At 42.2% G+C, this 21,888-nt stretch overlaps 1 protein-coding gene across 1 annotated transcript; it reads left to right on the top strand.

Moving 5' to 3' along the window:
* Positions 1-20,770: 20,770 nt before the first annotated feature.
* On the top strand, positions 20,771-21,571 carry bhlhe22 (basic helix-loop-helix family, member e22). Its single transcript, XM_054622790.1, has one exon. The coding sequence runs from the start codon at positions 20,771-20,773 to the stop codon at positions 21,569-21,571; it is 801 nt and encodes a 266-aa protein (XP_054478765.1).
* Positions 21,572-21,888: the final 317 nt, after the last annotated feature.

Raw genomic sequence — 21,888 nt, 5'->3', positions numbered from 1 at the left:
CCGTCTCTGCCGGGTAAAAAAAACCTGCCTGGGACTCTGATGCTCTCCATTACAGGGAGGAGCAATGGATGGAGCGGCTAACAGACTACCAAAACCCACTACTCCAGTCTAAATCACATTTCAAAGCATTGAGGAGTCTATTACGGGAAATTAGAAAGGCCTTGGATCTCAACAAGACGATTCTTCAATTTTATTGAGTCTTCTCAGTAGCTCTTGGTGCATTGTGTATACTTGTCAATAACAATTCATCTACATGTGTTGTGTGGACAAACGGCATATAGTGTTTATGTGCAGCTGACAAACATGTACACATGTGTTAATGCACATGCACACTGTTAAACTTTCCTCTCCGTCCTGCCCTTGGTAAAAATAGGAGAAGAATGTATGAAATTGAGGTTCAGAAGACAATTTGCTTTGCATTGCAGATATTTGAAACCATAAATGTTAAGCATTTCCTTGCCACATGTGGTGTTCTTTAATATGCTGTTTTAAAGATATAATATTATGACAGCAACAAAGATAGGAAAACTGAAATTGTCACCAGTTAGAGAGGCAGAAAACTAGAGGGCAGACTGCACAAGGAAATGTTGATGCGTGGTAAATCTTAAGAGGAGATATGAGCCTCTGTTGTCAGTATTATCTACACTGAATGAAGTCAAGTGAATTGGATGTGAACCTTCTGTCAATTATTGCTGCTTTCATTTGCCACATGTAACATAAAAGCAGAACTAGTGGTGACAGAGATTTCTTTCCTTCCTTACATCTGATGCAGGAATAGTCTGCAATTTAAATGCAAACAAAAACATCAATTCCCCTACAGGCTCTGGCGTCATTCTAAGGATATATAGGCAAAGGCACCTTCATGCTGGCCCTCTTCCTTTCCAATCTTTGGGCTTCAAACATACCTAGACCCCCTCCAAATATCATTCCATCCACTCATTCACACCCCGCTGTCTGTCTGCGCCTGCAGAGAGCCACTGCTCACAATCCATGTGCATCTGGTCAGATAATTTTGTGGAGAGAAATCAATAATGCAACCGTAAATTTCATTTAAATAAACATTAGTGGCCTACTTAATTAATGAAACCTCATCTGCAATTTGTCAGTGTCAGGAGTGCTAGCTCCTTTGATGTTGGTATGAATATTCCTTTTCAGAAAATGAGGCACTTGCACGATTAGTTCTTATTGTGGCGTTAAGAATATTCCTACATTCTGCGTTGCTGCCTGAATTTGAGAGGACACCGTGTCACAAGATTAAAATCATTTACTTTGCAGGGAGGACAATGAGAGGCCATAAAATTAATGTGAGGAAACATCATGAAAAATAGCGAGGGGAATATCTAATGAATCTAATCTACATACAAGCAACCTGATCAAATGCTTGAGCAATTTCAAAGGCCATATATCAAACAGGACACGACATTAACATCGAATCAATATCTGAGAGGTCCACACCCATAAGCAATAACGCTGAGCGTTAATAACCAGCAGGGATATGAGAGATAAATAACCAGGAGAAATATAAAACAACACACTGTCATACTGTGAGATGAGTATCTGACCTGCCCTTGTCAGTGAGCAGAGAACAGCTGCTCATGACCCAATTTAATGCGGATACATAATTCAGTGGCGAGCTTTAAGAACTCCACACCACTATAAAAATATTCATCAAAACAAGTTAGCAAATCTATTTCAACAGATTCGCTTACGATCCCGCGTTTCGAAATTACAACTGCTTCATTAGTTCGGAGAACTACTCATAAAAGCTTCACTGACCCAAATAAGTCAAGTTGATCAACGCATTGCCCAAGTTGATAAGTTTAAAAGATTCAAGATGGTATAAAAAGACTTGACTCATTACCCATTAAAACAAAATGAGCCGTTCAACGAATACAGATAGTAATATAATAACAGGAGAGACAGTCAAAAAGTGTTTGGAAGTGATATTGCACCACACATCAATCAAAAAAAGAGAACAGTAAATTGGGCTTTTAAAATGAAACTTATAATTAAAAATAGAGGATTGAAATATGTCCTACCTTACGTCACCTGCATCTCCTTTTTCCTTTTCCTCTTTTGAATAAACACAGATTATACTGTAGTTGGTCTAGCTGTGGTTCTGTTGTTAATGATACAAATTAATAAATGGCAATTAAATGTTCAACCTCAACAACAAACAATATTTTTTGTTGGGGGGACAATGTGCCTTAAAATACAAATGCAAATTGACCTGTGTTTCAAAACCAAAAGCACTTGATTCAATGTTTTTGGGGACGTGTTTTGAAATTGCTTGGAGTCCAACTGTATCCATCAGATAAATCTATTCACAGCTTGCACATAAAATTTATGAGGCAAGAGGAAATACGTGTTCTCGGCCACAACGTAGAAAGCTTTAACTAGTTCATTGAGATATCTGCAGAAAGGAATATTGGATTCAATAAGCATAGTAACTGGGATCACATTTGTTGAAACACTTTGTACGCAGGAACTTTCACCAACAGAGTACATCTTTTACACAGAATTATGCAAACGCAGTTCATTCATTTTTAAGCAAAACCAGGTTACAGAACAGAGCCAAAAACTGATTAAAGCTCAGGTATGAAGGAGACAGGATAAGGAAAGTGGAAATCACCCCCTTCCCTTATTTGGGACACCTGAAATAGGCCAGAGGCTGATTTCCTCCTATCAGAGGAGCCCTGGGAAGCTTGAGAGACTGGAGGGAAAAGAGGAGAGGGAGGAGGGGGGGGACGGCGGCGGTGGGGGGATTCAGCGGGGCCTTAAGTGTGCTATCATAGGCGTCTCTTGTGCCTGCCTGCTTTATTTGCAGTAGTCAGGTTAATGAGTCCACCAGCCCACTTGATGTTGAGAGGCCTGCCACAAAGAGTTGCCTCATTAGAGCTAGCCTGGCACGCTGCTCTGAGACAAAGGGACATTCACGCTCCTGAATGCCTTTACGCTCCTCAATGCTGCCAGCCTGCGAGGGCCAACGCCATGGCATAGCCCCCTGCACACGTCCTGGCGCCCGGCCAGCCACACCACGACCCTCAGCCTGGCTTGCTGGACTAGCAGGCTGCTGCAGCGCTGCTAAGCATTGGTGTGCAGGAAAGCTTCACCAGCAGCAGCCTGCTGTGTGTTTTAAAGGGAACTGGGAATTTGCAACAGCCACGGCAGGAAGCCAGCCGACATGCTGCATTATCAATGACTGCGATTGGTTCTCCGACTCTCAGGATGTGTGTGACTGAGCTCTTGCCCTGCTTTCCTCCTCGCTTTATCTTTGCATTCCCTTGCTGTGGCTTAAACTCAACACTCCTACATTGTGAGCGAACCACCTTGTTCAAACGATTCACTGTTACAAATCTGGAGAAATCTTAAATACATAAAAAAAACCATATAAAATGCTACAAAAATATCAAGTCTTGTTACCAAAGTATAACATAAAATCAATATTGTGACACACAAAAATAGCACATAATGTATATTTAAAATCTTGTGGTTAACCCTGTTAGATCTGATATATCACTCATATATGTAATACTAACTAAATACTGGTAACTGATCATAAATCCACTACAGAACACAAGATAATACATCACACTTTTACAAAATACTGTGCAAGGACCATACAACCATAAGGGGGACATGAACAAACACCCACATTTCATGATTGATGCACTGGCAGAGATCCAGTTCACCACTTCCATGCAAGAATACAAAAATCTATTTCTCTCAAGATACGGGGTCAGGAGTTAAATATTTTCTGCATAGGCAATCCGCTCTTTCCGCCACACTATTTATAGCGCAGGCAGAAACAGCTGAGCTGACTGCAGTGATGTCACTTGCGCTGATGGAATGCTTTGTTCCACAGCGTGTGCGCATGCCACCTGGGTCTGTGCGAGCTGCGAGGGGAAGCTCGATGTGGGAGCCAAGATGGCTGACAGTTGCCCCATTTTTCAAGTGTAAAAAAACCCATCCCTATCTCTGTGAACCAGGCTGCCCACAGACCCGTATACAGTACATAACCTTATAGAAGCATCCTTTCCTCTGCCATGCCTCTGTGTGTTAATGTCATGAAAGGTATCAGTATTTGTGGCTTCCATTTGGAGCGGTGCGTTCATGCCAAAGTAGGGTAACATCAGGGTTACCACACACTGCAGCTGAATAGGAGACACTAACACGCAGGAACTTAAAGCATTTCACTGTTTGTCACTCAGTGCATTACATGCATACGGTTGAGGGCGTTGAAGAAGTACTATACCCGTATATATTTTTAGTAAGCCTTTGGGCTTCTTTCAGTGTCCCTAAAAGAGCATGGTTGCCTGGCAACCATTATTGTTGCCATGGAGATTCATGTGTTGGCAGCTGCTGCAATCAGCATTAACTCAAGGCACATATTCTCATTCCGATAGTCAGGCGATGGGAAGGCAACTAGGACACACAGTCAGAGAGGGATAGTAATCAGTGTGAAACATATGCTCATCCATTACTCGCTGCATTAATACAATTATATCAAAAGAAATTTATGGCTGTGCTTTGGTGCGATGATCACATTGCAGGCGGAGGCATAAAATTCCACCTCATAACGGAACCCCACTTTCATTTAATAAATGGCAGCAGCCGGTGACACAATGGATAACAAGGCCATTTCGCCTTTGACGTAAACATATTTGTTAAAAATGGCTCTATTTAGAGTCACATTAGAGACTACAAATGTGTGTCTTTTTATTTTTTAAAGCATCAAGGTAAAAAGCTGTAAACACCTTGCTTTAATAACGGTTTGTAACAATAAGAAAAAAGTGTCCCTGCTGTGAAATATATAGGCAGCACTTACGAATGGTGATGACAATATTGTTTACGTGGTCTACTAAATAATAAAGGAGACTTCTTGCTCTGAGCTGTATACAAACTGAGAAACAGTAAGGGTTTGGTGAAACACTTCAGAATAAACTCAATTTTCATTTTCTGTAGCTACAAGCTGCTGCTGTTTCATTTCAACCTGTTGGGGGATAAGTGATATTTACCCCATTTCCCTTGTTCATATGGGTACGCGTCCATGCCTACTGGAACAATTGCAGCCCTTTTGAGAGTAGACACGCACGGGAATCATAATAGCAGTTATTTCCTCTCTGTTTTTTTTTTTTTTTCCAGGACCCAGCTCTCTCCGTCATTTCACTGTTGACATCACAGAGCTATGTGGGGATAAAGAGGAAGGGAAAAACAATAACAGACCCATTGACCCCCATTTCACAAACCTTGGGGGTACGGGAGAAATCCACTTACAAGGCTGGAACAGACCTGCTGATTGGGCCTCAACAGGCTTTGTATTAGGGAACGGTTGGGAATGCAGCGGAAGGTCCTGACTGCTGCCATTTCAGAGCGAGGATGTTTCTCCGACTGATAGTGCAGATTTACATCTAACCTCTTGTGCTCCTTGGAGGAGACAACAATGCTGAAACTGTATCTGGAATCAGAGGGACAATTGGATAAGCGTGCAATGCAGTTATTGAAATATACATTAATCGACACTGTGCCTTGTAAAATCAGTGATCTGATCGTATCCCTCCTGCTGCATCTATTTGAGAAAAAAAAAATGGCTGAGCATTGCGAGGCAGCGGCTCTGGAAAACAAGCTATTAGAGCAAAATTACTTTCAGAAGTGTTGGCACCTGTGTCCGGAACAAATGAAATTGTTTATTTCAATTACTGCTCTATATTTACACATGGACGATGAGAGTATTCTCTATATTTAAAGATATGTAGGGCTGTTAAAGCACATGCTTAAGCAGCTCATCTTATATTCATATGAAAGTCAGGGGTTTCCCTTTCAGCACACCAACCACTGCAACATCTACTTTGTTAAAAAGAAAACCTTAGGTTAATGATTCAGTAGATTTCCCCTCTCTTACAGCTTTAATTGCCCTACACAAGAGAAACATGGCTTTGGGAGTCAGACGTGATAATCTCCTGGCATAAGCATTAGAATGGAGGCTCACCTTGCTTTCTCAGGATGCTGCTGGTTGACATTTAACATCACAGAGAGAGGGGAGGTGGAGAGCCAGGTGCCCTACATGCACATTTGACCCCCTGCTAATGTCAGAGGGGGAAGGTCCCACACACTCATCCTCGCTTCACTCACACAAAACACTACAAGGGTGCATAGTACAAAGTATTGGTCTCAGTGATTACAGACAGGATTCAGTTTCCTGTTTTATAGGTTTATGAAGCAGGAGATGCAATTTATCCAAGATATCACAATTCTGGATAACACATCGTTTTTTTATGTACTGGAATTTGGGTTAAGGTTTCGACAGTAAAATATAGGGTTGATTGCGTATGATAGTAGGAAAAATAAGGCTTTAGGTGGTCATAAAGAGCATCATATGAGGAAACGTTTTTGTCTTATAATTTAACTAAACTAAGTCAAATCACAAACAACCTACACAAAATGTAATCTCCAGACCTCCTCTTTAATATATTATTTTCTGAAATTACAGGTATTGTTTAATGTGTACATTTAAGCGAAATTAAAGCAAAGCTATTGAAGAATGATTTTTATACTGAGCAAAAAGCTCATTGTCTGTAAGGGAAGATGCACACTTTGGAGGACACTACGAACACAGCCAGCAAGCCTGTAGCCCCGTGCAGATGACCTGGTTCTGCTTGCACGCAACCATGAAACAACAACTGCTGGTTGGTGTTTGATGTTAGCTTGGGGAGCGTACTGTCCCTGCTCAGGCTAAGAAGGCAAACGATACAGTCAGGTTTGTTTAAAAAAAAAAAAAAAAAAAAGTGAGAAAAAAATTGCAATGAGGTCATCCTGAAACACAGCAGGATGTACTAGGTTATTCTTTAATTTTAGAGACTATTCATTGCAAGTCAGGATGTAACATAGTAATACAAATATTTTATAAATGTTTTTTAGATTACGCCAGACGTCATTTTGATATTGAACTACTAAAATCTGCCGAAACGCAAGATCAATAACTATGGGGAAAGAGGCAAAAAAATGTAAACGTGGTTAAATAACACAAGAGCTTTTAAACTACTTTTCTAAACAACAGTTATTGATATTGTAGTTTCTGCACGGTTACCATAACAACCACACACATGCTTTGTTATATAGGAAAATTGTGCTTTGTTGAGTTTTTATTCATTCATTTTTCCAAACTGATGCGTGTATGAAATTGATTTGTGTTTCTAAAAGCAATTTTCACACTGTGACAAAAATGCCAATACAAAAAGATTGAATGCATTGTATTCATAAATTAGTTCAATTTTCCTTAAGAATAAATAAAAATACAAATGTTCAATAGAAAGGAGTTAAAGTGACAATCCTTAAGATTTCCGTCTTTGTTGATAAAGCATAACTATTTGAGTGTAAAACAACGGACAGGAGTCTTGGCCTGAGTCCGAAATTCAAAACTGACAAAATGGAGAAAACTGTTATACAGTATTTTTCTAGGAATGTTGCCATATACACCTAGTTCCTAATACTGCAAATATATGAACATTGCAATACTTTCATCAGTGGGCCAGGCTCAGTCCCCATTGTGTTCCCTGCTTCATTCATAGATGGTGACTTAACAGATATTTATTTGAATAAAAGTCTTTAAGATTGCCACTTTAATGCATGCAAAAGCTTTTTTAATCTCTGATGAAAATTATATTTAGACACAACATAACTGAAATAAATTGTCATTATTTAAGCAACATGTTCATCAAATATTCCACAAAAAAATATTCCATATATTTATACTCAACCTATGGAAATAGACAGTATGCCCCCTCTTTCTTTTGTGGTACTGCAGGTATGTTTATCTGTATTGCTTTTGTTACAATAGAAGAAGCATCGTTTGATTTCAGCAAAGAAACCAAAACAGCTTTTAAAACTTCTTAACGTGCATATTCAGGATTGTAGTGACTGCTTCTCACCAAACTGACTGTTTATATTTGTAGATTTGAGTTTAAGAGAATTCAAATGCAACTAAAATGATATTAGAATTTGTTTAAACAATTAAGCTTATATTTTTAAGTGCTGTCTTACATCTATCAGCAACAAATCTGTACACGTATGAAAGCAAAAACCCTCAACAACAACTTGCTTTTCTTCATTTAAATCAAATTGTGATTAAACAAATATTGTCGTTTTTTTTCTAAAACAGGTTAATTATAGGACGACTTAATGCAACTACGTTACAATTACAATTATTCACCAATATGTTATGTGTTAAAAAAGAAGAAATACTAACATATCAAACCAGCTTTGATGTACATTTTATGGAGAATAATATAGTACATAGAGTCTGGGGGGGGTTATGGAAAGGCTGTGGTTATTAAGGTTGGTTATTAAGGTTGGTTATTAAGGTTGGTTATTAAGGTTGGTTATTAAGGTTGGTTATTAAGGCTAAAACTGATGCAACTACAACGTTTGCTGCTGCAGAGCTCAGAGCCTGCAGCTGCCTGGACACATTTTCCTACAAAGCACATTTTCGTTTCGATTTGGTTTCCAATTCGTTACACAGGCTTCCCAAAAACACTGATGCTGACTGAGGAGCCGTAATGCTTTCAAATTAAATGATTGCATGCTAATTTGCCCGGTGCTAAATGTTATTTGTAATCTTGATTAAAATGTTTCTTTTTCATTTTAGTACATTCTCAAAACAGGGACGTCTCGTCTGGCCATGCTGCTGAGGGAGGCCTGCTTTGGGATTTATTTTCTTGTCAACAAATAAATGAACAGCCTCGGTGGTAAATGCACCAGGAGACAAGCAGCATTTCGATGTCGCCTTCGAGTTGTGCACTAGTTCGTGTTGTGTGAGTGTAGAATGTCGTGCACATGAAGGGCGTTTCGATCCTGCAGCCTTTTTTTTTTTTTTTTTTGAATGTAAACGAATTGTATTTGCTGTGATAATGCGATGCACTGACTACATTATTTAATGCAATTTCGTCAGATCGGCTCGGTGCTGTGCGGGCTGTACCAGTCTGTTTGTCCTCTGAGTCTCCAGGTGTGGACAACAACATGTCACTGTGAGACAGAAATCCCATCCCAGAGATGTTGAACGCATATCCAGCAGGAGAGAGAGGCAGATGGACCGGTACACTTTAATAATAAGTCCAAATCCAGTGTTTCCATCCGCCGACTAACTGCTGCACAGGACCCCAACTTCTCCTCCTATAGGCTGCAGCTTTTACAAACTTCCACCTCTGTCCAAATGATGGAATTTCCATCTGCAGCCACTAGTTATTTCTTTTTTTCTCCCCCCCTCCTCCCCTTCAGGCCACCGGTCTCACCCCCTTTTCTTTCTTTTTTTTTTTAAACAGGGGCCCCAGTGGCTCTTGATTAATAAATGTTTATGTGTTTTGAAGTGCGGGACAAAGGGGGTTGGCCTTGTGACCCCTAGGAGCCCCGACCTTGTGCGGGTTCATTGTGAGGCTCTGGGAAAGGGGCTTTGGGACGGAGACCCCGGGCCACTGACCCAAACACATCCAGAGCCACTGCATTCATGTGGCCCCAGCTCCCATTGTTTCAGTGGGAACAATAGCGTCAGAGAGAAAGCAGCTTTCAAGCTTCCCTCTCTACATGTAGCCTGATGCAAGCCCCAGCAGACTCTCCCTCTAACCCTTCAAAACAGCTAAAGAATAAAAAAAAATTAAAAATATAATGTTGACAAAACGTTAAAGCTGTTAGTGGCACAGCCCACGTTGCATCACACGCCAGTGTTGCATCAGTGCTTCCTGGGGTTCAAAGGCCAACACTGTAACCAGAGAAACAACCCAACAGCAACACAGGGGACTGTGAACCAGATGATGGATGTGCAGAGGATGAGATGACAGGAAGAGAGAAAGCGTGAATAACACCTACAGGCTATTTATATTGGTGGAGATTCAGCTATATATATATATATATATATATATATATGTATTAATAGGTTGGAGGTAAGTAGGCATTAGTTAGTGTGTTGGCTTGGCTACAGGGTTAGTGAGGTTACTCAAATGACATCATGCATGGGGCCCTGGTTTCGATTGGGTCTTTGCTTGGGAGTCAATCACGGCAGGAAGTGAAGGGGATACAAAGAGCAGTGACTGCCACTTGCTTCAATCAATGGCTGCACCAGTGTTGAACACCCAACCAAGACTACACCTAAACTACACAGCCTCCGTCCATCTGCAAATCTGTGGACCAGAAAGCTTCAATGCTAGAAAAGTGTGCCAAGGACACACAGGAACATGATTCCTTTAGCCTTAAATTCAGAACAGGGAGAGATTATTATTATTTTCACCTTTGAACTAAAACACATAACAGACAAAACAGAAAGAAAAAAAAAAAACAAAAAAACATAGTATAGCCTAGAAATTGAGTTGCAATCCGGCGGCCAGATGCGTGAAACTGTAACGCACTAATGGACCTCTCAAGACAAACGACATTAAACATGATTAATTGTGTCGCTACACACACACACACACACACACACACACACACACACACACACACACACACACACACACACACACACACACACACACACACACACTCCTCATGTAGAGCTTCACTAGATTATATTATAGAATAGTTATTGCTGCACATATAAAACTACCACAGATCTATTGTACAGTGTTAAACTGAAAAGCAGGTTTACAGCTACAACATGCGTGAAAATAAAAAAAAAAAAAAAAAAAAAACGTGATAGAAATAGTAATATAAAAAACACTAGACATGGTCTATAGGATTTTCCAGAACGCGCATTTGATATATTTGTGCGTGTCAGTGTGAGGGTGCGCGCATTTGGGGTGCTATGTATAAGTGCGTGCGTGTGCATGTGAGGAGAGAGAGAGAGAGAGGAGAGATAAAGAGAGAGAGAGAGAGCTTTTATTGAAATGCACAGAACGACCTGCCCTCTTTTGAAAAAAACGCCAGAACTCGCAGCCATGCTGTGCAGAGGCTCCGTCGCCTCACTGGGACCAGCAGCTCCCACCGAGCCTCACTGGGACCAGCAGCTCTCACCGAGCCTCACTGGGACCAGCAGCTCTCACCGAGCCTCACTGGGACCAGCAGCTCTCACCGAGCCTCACTGGGACCAGCAGCTCTCACCGAGAGGACTCTCTGCTGGTCTGCACGGAACGGAACCGGGAATACAAGCCACTAAAGCCCTGCGGTGAGGTATTACTGCTGAAGGCAATGAGAGCAGAGCACGGATACACATGAGTGTTCTGGGATCCATATGGCCCCATCATGGTGAGTATCTGATGCTTCAGTACATTCATAAGATGAATGTGTGGTTTTGCTTCAACCTTCATAGAATATGTGTTTGAATAGATGAGATGGTCATGATGTGTCTGCAGAGATGTTTGTTCTGCACGCTTCCACATGCACGTTGCACTTGCCATTGTTATTGCGGGCTTTTTTTTGGGGTGGGGGGGCACTTTAGGAAGAGAGAGCAAAAACAAAAAGAACAAAAAATGCATCAACCAAACGTGCGCAGGGACAGATGGTTGTTTCTGTCGACGGTTGCATAATCAATAAGAAGGGAAGGAGGTCGGTGGATTTTTTTTTTCCCGGAGCCAAATCGTTTGTTCTCGGTGCTTAAAGGACAATAGGGGTCGTGTTCCTGTCGGTGGTTACATAGAGGGACCAGACACACGGTGGTGAGCCTGCAGACCGATGCAGAGCTGCCCGGGTTTCAAGGGGATGGGGGACGTTTCCGTCTAAAATGGCGTTTCCCTTTGTTTCTGCATCCCTCTCATCTCTGTCATACAGAGTGGGGCAATGCATTGCAATTACCATATCTGCCTGCACCTCTCCATACATGCTGCTCTACACGGGTTCTGCTCTCTGATGGGGGAACATGGGCTGTCAGGTGCAGAACTGGTCCCAGTATGCTGAGCTCACAGGCTCCGGTGGCTCAGATATAAAGCAGGTATGTCACTCTTAATTATGATTCCACAGCACTGACTTGATTTGCATTTTTAGCAGTGTTTTAACCTGCATTCGTAGATATGCAAATCAGTCATTTCTCAGTCTTTATCACTGCAGATTATTCTGGATTATGATCGCATGGTTCAGCCCACATACAATACCGTGATTATTAGAAAAGTAATTTATCTTTAATGCTCCTCTCAGGCATAAAACGCACCACACTCATGACGGATACAACACTATTGTCTTATTTAGTGTCATTATTAAAATCGTTTTCTAAGCACTAAAAATGAGTTGCGGCTCATCACATCAGACAGCTCAGGATGAAGAGCATCTGTGTGTGTGTGTGTGTGTGAGTGAACCAGTGCATGTGCGCATGCCCGTGCATGAGTGTTAGTGTACGTACACGCGTGTTCTCTCTCTCTCTTTTTTTTTTTTTTTTTTTTGAATAGTGCAATGTTGCATAACCGTTCACAACCAATGCCAGAATCAGGGCTTCACAATCTGCGGGACCATTGTTGGCATGTCCACACACACACACACACACACACACACACACACACACACACACACACACACACACACACACACACACACACACACACACACACACACACACACACACACACACACACACACACACACACACACGCAAACAAGTTCTCAAACCAGCTACAGGACTATTAACACATTTTTGGTGATAAACGTTAATACTCCGAATAGGAAGTCGTCAATTTCCCTCCTAGTTTCAAGGACACAGGGTATCATGAGGAGGAGGTAATATAGAGGAACATCTGTTTGCCCGGTGACGTCAACAGCCCCCCCCCCTCACCCCCCCCCCCAATCCTCTTGTGCTGAAGGCAGATGCCTCATTTGTTTGGCTGGAGCTCCATTAATCCCAAAGTCAGAGGAGAGGACCGGAGGAGAGCGGTCAGTCGGTGCTGGTCTCTGTGTCCCGGTCAGTGTTTCCCGCAGAGCACCGCAGAGCACCGCAGACACAGGTTCCTCAGTGTGACCCGCAACTCCAGGCTGCTTCTGCGTGTCTGTGCTGAGGGAGAATAAATAAAGTGCGTGTGTTATGTGACTATAGGAAAATCAATATTTCGGACGTGGACAGTGACTTTTTCTTTCTGTTTAATGGACGCCAGCAGATCTTTTTTAAACAGTTCAATGGGGAATATGAGGTTTTTTTGTCATCTGCAATTCTTTATGACGCATTTTGTGTTTTTCTTTTTTTTGTAGGTGCATTGTGGGATAATGGAGGACTTTTAAGCTTTCTGCAGTTTTGGACAAAGCAGTCGACGGGGAAGCATCAAACGGGGTGATTCCCTCCTGCAGCAGCAGCCTGGGACTTATCACCATTTTACCTGAAACCCACCTGGCTGTTGCGTTTAAGTCATTCCTGTAACCTAACCTCTGAATGTTGTGTTTCTTTACTTAACACGGTAGGCCTGCACAACAGCCGGGAGAGGATTTCATCTCTTTGGACTCCGTTCTTGGGATTGTTTTTTTTGTATTTCAATTTTTTGACCAAAGTTGACATCCCGTTAGTCAAACAACACGGGCCTCAAAGGCTGCAAAATGATGTGATTTATATTTGTAATAATCGGTTTTACAGAAAGGTACGAAGTGTCTGTCCGACTCCCAAAGCAGAGTGACACGTTCACACACACACACACACACACACACACACACACACACACACACACACACACACACACACACACACACACACACACACACACACACACGGTTGTCTCTCCGTGTTCACAGCGGACCTTGATTTAATGTCTTACAATTAAGGCACGCGGTGAATGCCAAGAGATTATCCTTCTTTCTTCAGATGTCTGCAGATCCAAGAAACACATCACATCTTTTTTTACTAATTGCTTTTTGTTGTTGTACAGTAGCCTGTTGGTGTTGCTTTCTCAGTGAAGGTTAACTGTAACGCATTACTCATGTACTGTCTTTCCCCTCTCCTCCAACAATAAAGTGAATACACACAACCATTTTAAAGCTCTGTTGTTTTTTAAATGTGTGTGTGTGTGTGTGTGTGTGTGTGTGTGTGTGTGTGTGTGTGTGTGTGTGTGTGTGTGTGTGTGTGTGTGTGTGTGTGTGTGTGTGGAGCTGTCCATCCTCACACAGGCTTCCCGGGAGCGCTGTCCACCTCCTGTGGTGCTGAAAGCTGCGCACCATCAGCCTTTTGTTTCACTCGCATGTCGGTGAAAGGAGGAACTATTTACTGTAGTAGAGGAATGCAACCCGGACCCGACCACACAGGAACACAACTAGGATAAAAGCGAGGGTATTGGATGGCATATGAAAAAAATAAAATAACTTATGCAGTCATCTCATTTAACTTCTTCTAAATCACAAAGGAAGAAATATGCAAAAGGTGTGACAGTGGTGTGACTGCTTTCTACTGCGAGTTCTAAAATAATACATTTAAACAAATACACCACCGTGATTAAGTGAAATTTACTGTCGCTTATTTCTAGAGAATTGTTGAGCAGATCTGCAGTGGAAACAACCGAACATTCTGATCTAGAGACACATTCTTTTTACCACTTGCTTTGAGGATAAAATAAATAGGTAAAAATGGTCATTTTCGCAGTGAAACATGAGCAGTTTCGCCACCCTGCAATAACCTTATAAGGGCTTGCATGACAAGTAAATTACACTATGATTTATTCGAACTTCATATTAATTTCCACGGTGCCAGTGTGGAATGTAAATGAAGACGTGGGCTAAGGACCTCTGCAGATACGAACTTAAATGTCTGATGGGATAGATTGTATGAGGTTTGGAAAAAAAACCTTTTGACAAAACCGATGAATGCAGTGCAGTAGAATAGAGATAGCTGAGAAGCTTATGGATGGAATGACCCCCTCCTGTCTTAGTGTGTCGCCTAGTGGCGTTCAGGGGTGCTGCACTCTATCATATGAAACCATGCTAGAGGATAATGCTTTCTCCAGTATTGAACATTTGAAAAACAATTGGAATTATGATAAGATGGAGCTACACTTCACACCATCTATGTTCTGTTAAAAGTTATAGCATTTGTTCTAGTTGTCTCCCAAAACACAGAGAAAATATACACAAGTTTTAAGTGCACACTTTGACAGCAGACAATAATCAGATCTTGATTAATGCACATCATCACCGTGAATGGCAGAAGGGTGATGGATGGAGGAAGGGCCTGATGGGGAGGGGGGTTATCCAATCAATTCAGCAACTCATTAATGTTTATTTTCTTTAATCCCTCAAATAAGCAATGAGTGGTGAAAACAATCAACGTAGGGCGAGAGGAAATGCGAGAGTTCATCTATATTCGAAAATAATTAAATGATGACATTTACTGCCAGTCCTAGAGTACAAAAAAGAAGAGTAAAAAAGCATTAATCTACGATGTGTGTGATCAGGTGCTAAAGTCTTAAAATGACACAAGTGAGTGAAGCACGGACACTGATTCACAATCACAACTATTTACCTGATCAGGAGGTTAACAATAAATTAAACTGCAACTTGGCCGCCTCCAGAATAAATAGAGCAGCCTACATGTCATGTCATGAATATGGTTCAGTGGTGGGTCTCGATGTAGAGCACCGCATGACAAAATTGAAATTTCATATCAGGTCCCTACAGCCTGAGAGTCTGGCTTCCACTGATAACCAAAATCTTCAAAGTTGAATAAAATCCACAAGGCTGCCATGAAGCACGTTCATCAAGCTCACCCTCAGCATCTCCAGCGATGAGCTTCCTCCATTACAGGTCATTGACTGCCCTCTTGTGGTGGAAATTGAAAAAGCTTCATTTGGTTAAAAAAAAAAAAAGAGATTATTTTTAAATGGGCAATCAAAAACCAAATTGAATGAATTACACTGTGATTAATTATGATCAGTCTGATTTAAACAGACCTGATAAATGGAAGGTAAAAGTTTGTTGTAAAACCTTTTTAAAATTTTAATTGAATCTAGTAAATCAAATACTATGTTATGCATCCACACAGAACCCGGTGCATTGAAAGTGGATACAATTCTGAAACTGTGTATTTAAGTTTGTTGCTAGGCTATCTGCACATATTGCACACATACACTATCAATCCTGTTGTCTGTCTGGGAGTTTCATTAATGGTTCGATAACTTCCTGTCATGCTCCTGTGTCTAAACTTCTCTTTTGTTCCAATCTAAATTGATGCTTGTTCTCTTTTTCGAACAGTTTTGCCTTCAACGGTCTCTTCATTATCAAAGTGCTGACAGACTGTGGCTGTAATGGCTGTGGCACCGTCCTGGCCCATCTTGTCTCATTAGCCGGACCTGATTGGCCATGAAGGTGTTCTCTTGCTGTCTCAGGACAAAGTGGCTGTCTCTGCCACTCGTTAGATCATAACTCCTCAAGTGTTCTGCCCTGATGGCCTCTTGTGGAGCCTCAGCAGAGAGACTGAACAAACGTTAATTGAAATATGCTGGAAAAAGGGTAAAGCACTGACCTTGAATGTGTTAAGCACGTATAAGCCAATTGTGTTTGAGCAGCAGCTGCAAAGAACTTCTTTGACATGAACATTGAGTTCAAACATATTAAAATTACAAAAGCATTTCAGCATGAAAACTAATTTCTTTGCTATCTTGGAATTTAAATTAAGTAAAATTGACCCATATGGTCAAAGCTATTTGACATTTAATTACCAATGTGTCAAATTCTTAGAGAAAACATAAGAACCAACATTTATTCTGCAAAAGAACATGCAAAGGCTCATATAAGTCGACTCCATCTAACAGCTGAGATGCCTTCAAGAGCTATTTCTTAAACGATGAAAATGTATCGTTTTTTTCTTTCTATCAAAATATTATCATACTGAATGCGAAAAGGTTGGTGACTAGCATCAATGTGAAAAAGTGGTAGATAGCACCTGCCAAGAGAGTTGAAATCAATGTATGTGGGAGAAGAGATGTAATTATAAACTCCTTTTAATTATGTTGTCTGATGTTTTCCCTTTAATAGAAAGGACGTGTCTGTCTCTATGGAGTTAACTCAAAATCACAACAGTGTTTCTTGTTGAAGATGTTCAATTGATTTAGAAGTCAAGAATTCTTAATCAAAATTTATAGAACGGCTAATTAGCGCAAGCTGAAATTGACAAACATATTTACAAACTTTCAGTTAATTCTGTTGCTTTTACATTGAAATATCTAAAATTCGCTCCGTCCCTTTTTTCCCTATCATTTCTTATCAAAGGATGTATAGAGTCTTCTTCGCTTCTTTGGCAGACTTTGTCGTCTTTAGTGCGAGACATACTGAAGGAGGCAGCGCAGACTTTTCTTTTAAACAATATGTAGCTGCTAAGGTACCATCTCAGAGGGTGAAAAAATCCACACCATATTCACTGTGGTTTCAATTGGCAGGGGTCAACTGTAATCACTGCTAAAGGTACCTTTATTATGGGCAGCACACATGCCATAACTAGCCATGGAAACTTGGAACTGGAGGAAGATTTTTGTCCTTAATGCATTGCAGCTGGTATCTACAAATGGCTTCTAGGAAGGGCAATTACTGAAATGGCTTTTTAAGTAAGAGGTGAAGAAGAATGTGTTCTCTGTGCAAGTAGTTACAGAGTTGGTCACACTGAATCTTATTGAGCTGTTGGGTTCCCATGGCTACGGGCCCAAACCCAATGTACCCCCTAAAGCCTTAAACCCTGAACCCTCATGTACTTAACTGACATCACCTGTTAAATGGTTGGGTGTGAGAGGCTATAAGGGCTTGAAATGTTGTAAAACCGAATGGGACAGCCACATATCACATTACCATGACAACGACATAACGTGTTACATATAATTGTGGGTATTTATTTGATAGTTTTTACTCCCTGGTTTATATGTCTTTCAGTTTCAGTGTTTCTGTGTAGATGGAATATGCCAGGCTGAACACTCATGTGCTATCCCTTTTGTTTACCTTTTTTTAAGTCTACAGCGTCCATGTTTCCGCTGGTTACCCCGTGTTAAAGGTTACATTGCTATGAATTTTGGGTAATTCCCTTGGGCAAAGTCTGCCGAAATGCGAACTTACCAAAAGTGTTGATAAAGGGCTTCAAATGTCTGCGTGACAGCCCTCAAGCATTCGATTATATGACAGTGGGACAGAGCTAAAGCCCCCATTCCCAAATGGGTGATGGCGACTCAAAGTCCGTGAGTCAGAGAGTGTGGAGATTGGGATTTGGCCACGGGGAATTTAAGAGTTACCTGTGGAGTTTGTGTATGACCTCTTAGGAATGGAGAGTAGCTGAGGTATCAGCGTGTTCAGCACCACGGAGAGCTCCCACTGCGGTAGTGCAATTAACTCTTATGAGCAAGATTTATCTCCAAAATGTTTATAATACCTATAAAAGAAGGATTCAGACATATTATTTTTAAAAGAATGGTCAACATGAGTCTAGCATAGTTCAACAATTTCTGTAAAATAGAGTTAGTGTCTTTAATTAGAGCCTTCCTGCCTGCCAATTCCCAGGTCTTGCAAACTTCATGGCCCCAGTTTGCAACTCAAGCTCTCCCTTACACATCTGATGTCTCAAACCCAATCTGATGCCACCAATCACCAGTTTAGAACACACTGTACTACCGCTTTCCCTGGAAGAGCAGCACCCCCCCTCACAAGGAATTAACTGACCGTCATGTTTAAATCGGTGCAGTGCCAATTTCAGAACTTATAGAAGTTAGAGAAGAAAACATCTGACCAAACTGTGCAGCATCACGTACATTATTGCATCTGCTTGTTTCAGCACTGTGGTGAACCTTTATTATGCTTTTATTCAGTGAAATATTCAAACCCACAATTGTTTAAGGTTGCCTCATTACTTAAAATGGATGATGTATAGGTGGGCGGCTGTGGCGTAGTGGAGAGCAAGGTAGTTCTCCAATCAGAGGGTCGGTGGTTCGATACCCGGCTTCGGCAGTCGATGTGTCCTTGGGCAAGACACTTAACCCCAAGTTGCTCCTGAAGGCCATTGGTGTGGACTGATGATGAATGTTAGTTAGAGTCTGATGGTGGCACCTTGATGGTAGCCTGTCATCAGTGTGTGAATGGGTGAATGATATGTAACATACTACTGACTGTAAGTCGCTTTGGAGAAAAGCCTCTGCTACATGACTGTAATGTAATGTATATGTTGTTAATTATGAACCTTTAATTCCTCTAGACACATTCAGTATTATTGCAGACATTAAGATGTTGACTAGAATTAAAAATATATATTTTTTAAAACCATGAAATATATTTTTGGTTATGATGGCGAGCCCAAGGGGTTGCAGGGTTAAAGAAAGCTAAATACATCTTGTAAGTTGTTGATCCTGATGACGTTTGACTTTCCATCATGAGTGTGCTACACTTCACACCCCAGTAGGTGGCAGTATGACCACAAGTTCATCTTAGTAAGCGCGCAGGATCTGGGAAAACTGAGACACACTACAACAGTGAAACACAGGAATCCAGGCTCATGTTGGGAACTTGAACTACTGGTTGTGCTTCTCAATGACAATATGTCATCAACGCATCTCAAGTCTCCACTAGAGTCTTTGGTCAAGTTTGTTAGCAATAAGCACTAAATTGAAGGTTTGGTGCCACACTTAAAAAGAGGAGCTAACAACACAAAATAAAGTCTTTATGATTTGGATTGTGCAGACTGAAACAAAACCCCAAGTCATACCCAATATGAACTTGATGTCACAGAAGAAAAACACTGAAGCAGGTCCTTTTATGATTAAAGGGCTTTAAAAACACCGTTATATAGATCTATACACACACACACACACACACACACAAAGGGAAAGATATTGTTTGTCATCGTTTAATGCCATTAATTAAAACGTTAACCTGATTGGGTAGAGAGTGAGAGAGTGAGAGAGTGAGAGAGTGAGAGGGTGTCTCTATCCCAATAGGCGAATCCCTTTTAATAACCCGCCTCGAGATAATGATGTAAAAAGACTCAGGCGTCTCTGTGAAGGTGAATCAGAGAGAGAGAGAGAGAGAGAGAGAGAGAGAGAGAGAGAGAGAGAGAGAGACAGAGAGAGAGAGAGAGAGAGAGAGACAGAGAGAGAGAGAGAGAGAGAGAGAGAGAGAGAGAGAGAGAGAGAGAGAGAGAGAGAGAGAGAGAGAGAGAGAGAGAGAGAGAGAGAGAGAGAGAGAGAGAGAGAGACAGAGAGAGAGAGAGAGAGAGAGAGAGAGAGAGAGAGAGAGAGAGAGAGAGACAGAGAGAGAGAGAGAGAGAGAGAGAGAGAGAGAGAGAGAGAGAGAGAGAGAGAGAGAGAGAGAGAGAGAGAGAGAGAGAGAGAGAGAGAGAGAGAGAGAGAGAGAGAGAGAGAGAGAGAGAGAGAGAGAGAGAGAGAGAGAGAGAGAGAGAGAGAGAGAGAGAGAGACAGAGAGAGAGAGAGAGAGAGAGAGAGAGAGAGAGAGAGAGAGAGAGACACAGAGACAGAGAGAGAGAGAGAGAGAGAGAGAGAGAGAGAGAGAGAGAGAGAGAGAGAGAGAGAGAGAGAGAGAGAGAGAGAGAGAGAGAGAGAGAGAGAGAGAGAGAGAGAGAGAGAGAGAGAGAGACAGAGAGAGAGAGAGAGAGAGAGAGAGAGAGAGAGAGAGAGAGAGAGAGAGAGAGAGAGAGAGAGAGAGAGAGAGAGAGAGAGAGAGAGAGAGAGAGAGAGAGAGAGAGTCAGGGGAGAGCAGCACTTATTACAGAGTCTCCTCCTCGTCTCAACACCTCAGCTGACAAGTCGACAACTTCACTGACACACAACTAACAGTGAACCGGAGGCAGAGACTCTCAGAGTTCCATCAGTTGGAGCAGTTGGAGCAGTTGGAGCAGTTGGAGCATCCTATGGACAGAAGGATGAACTTGAACGGAGGCGCAGGGGACATTTTTCACAAAACTCTCAGCGCAGTGTCCAACAAGAAAATGGATCCTTTCAGGTCGTCAGCCGGCATCGAACTCCCAGCCAGAGACCGCCAGTCACCCATCAGCTGCTTTGACCAGACCGAGCAAGACTCGATCCAACCGGGAGGACTGGCGGTGGGCAGAGGAGGTCCACTGGGTCTGCCCACCGGATCTTTGTGCGTCAATTTCGGTGAGAGCACCAACAGGACGTCTGCGGCGGAGAGCAGCGGCGGAGAGAGTCCCGACGATGACAGCGACGGCAGGTGTGACATGGTGCTTCTGACCGACGGGAGGACGGTGCCCGTGGGCAAAGAAGGAGGTAAGAAATCTAAAGAGCAGAAGACACTGAGGCTGAACATCAACGCCAGAGAGAGACGACGGATGCACGACCTGAACGACGCTCTGGACGAGCTGCGGGGGGTCATCCCTTACGCACACAGCCCCTCCGTGAGGAAACTCTCCAAAATTGCCACTTTGCTGCTCGCCAAAAACTACATCCTCATGCAGGCTCAGGCTCTGGAGGAGATGAGGAGGCTGGTGGCCTACCTCAACCAGGGCCAGGCCATCTCTGCAGCCTCCATACCGGCCAACACTGCCCTGGCAGCTCCGGGCCTGGGTGCGTACGACCAGCCGCCTGGATATCCCTTCCCCAGCGGGGTATCTGCGTCCTCCTGCCCAGATAAATGTGCCCTATTCAACACCGCCACCTCCAGCCTCTGCAAACAGTGCACTGACAAGCCTTAATGCGTCTGCACACAGACTCAGAGGAGCACAGGGGATATCTGACACCACTTTAAGAACACTTTGGGAGAGAAACCTGTGAGGCCACTGGTGTCGAAGTCTAGGAGACAAAGAAGTAATGCCGATGAATACTTTTATAATATTTACTAAATGCATTCAAAACGCGCTTTTTTGTTCAAACAATACTTGATTATGTATATAAATCATCCTTAAAGTGCTGGTATGAATGACAGTGAAGACCAAACACACAGTATACCTGAGAGAGTGAGTTGTTGATCACTTGCTCTGTTACTCTTTTGGAGATTTGGTGACCTGACAAC

The sequence above is a fragment of the Anoplopoma fimbria genome, chromosome 21 (assembly GCF_027596085.1).
Source record: "Anoplopoma fimbria isolate UVic2021 breed Golden Eagle Sablefish chromosome 21, Afim_UVic_2022, whole genome shotgun sequence".
Lineage (NCBI taxonomy): Eukaryota > Metazoa > Chordata > Actinopteri > Perciformes > Anoplopomatidae > Anoplopoma > Anoplopoma fimbria.
This window is presented reverse-complemented; position numbering and strand designations above follow the sequence as displayed.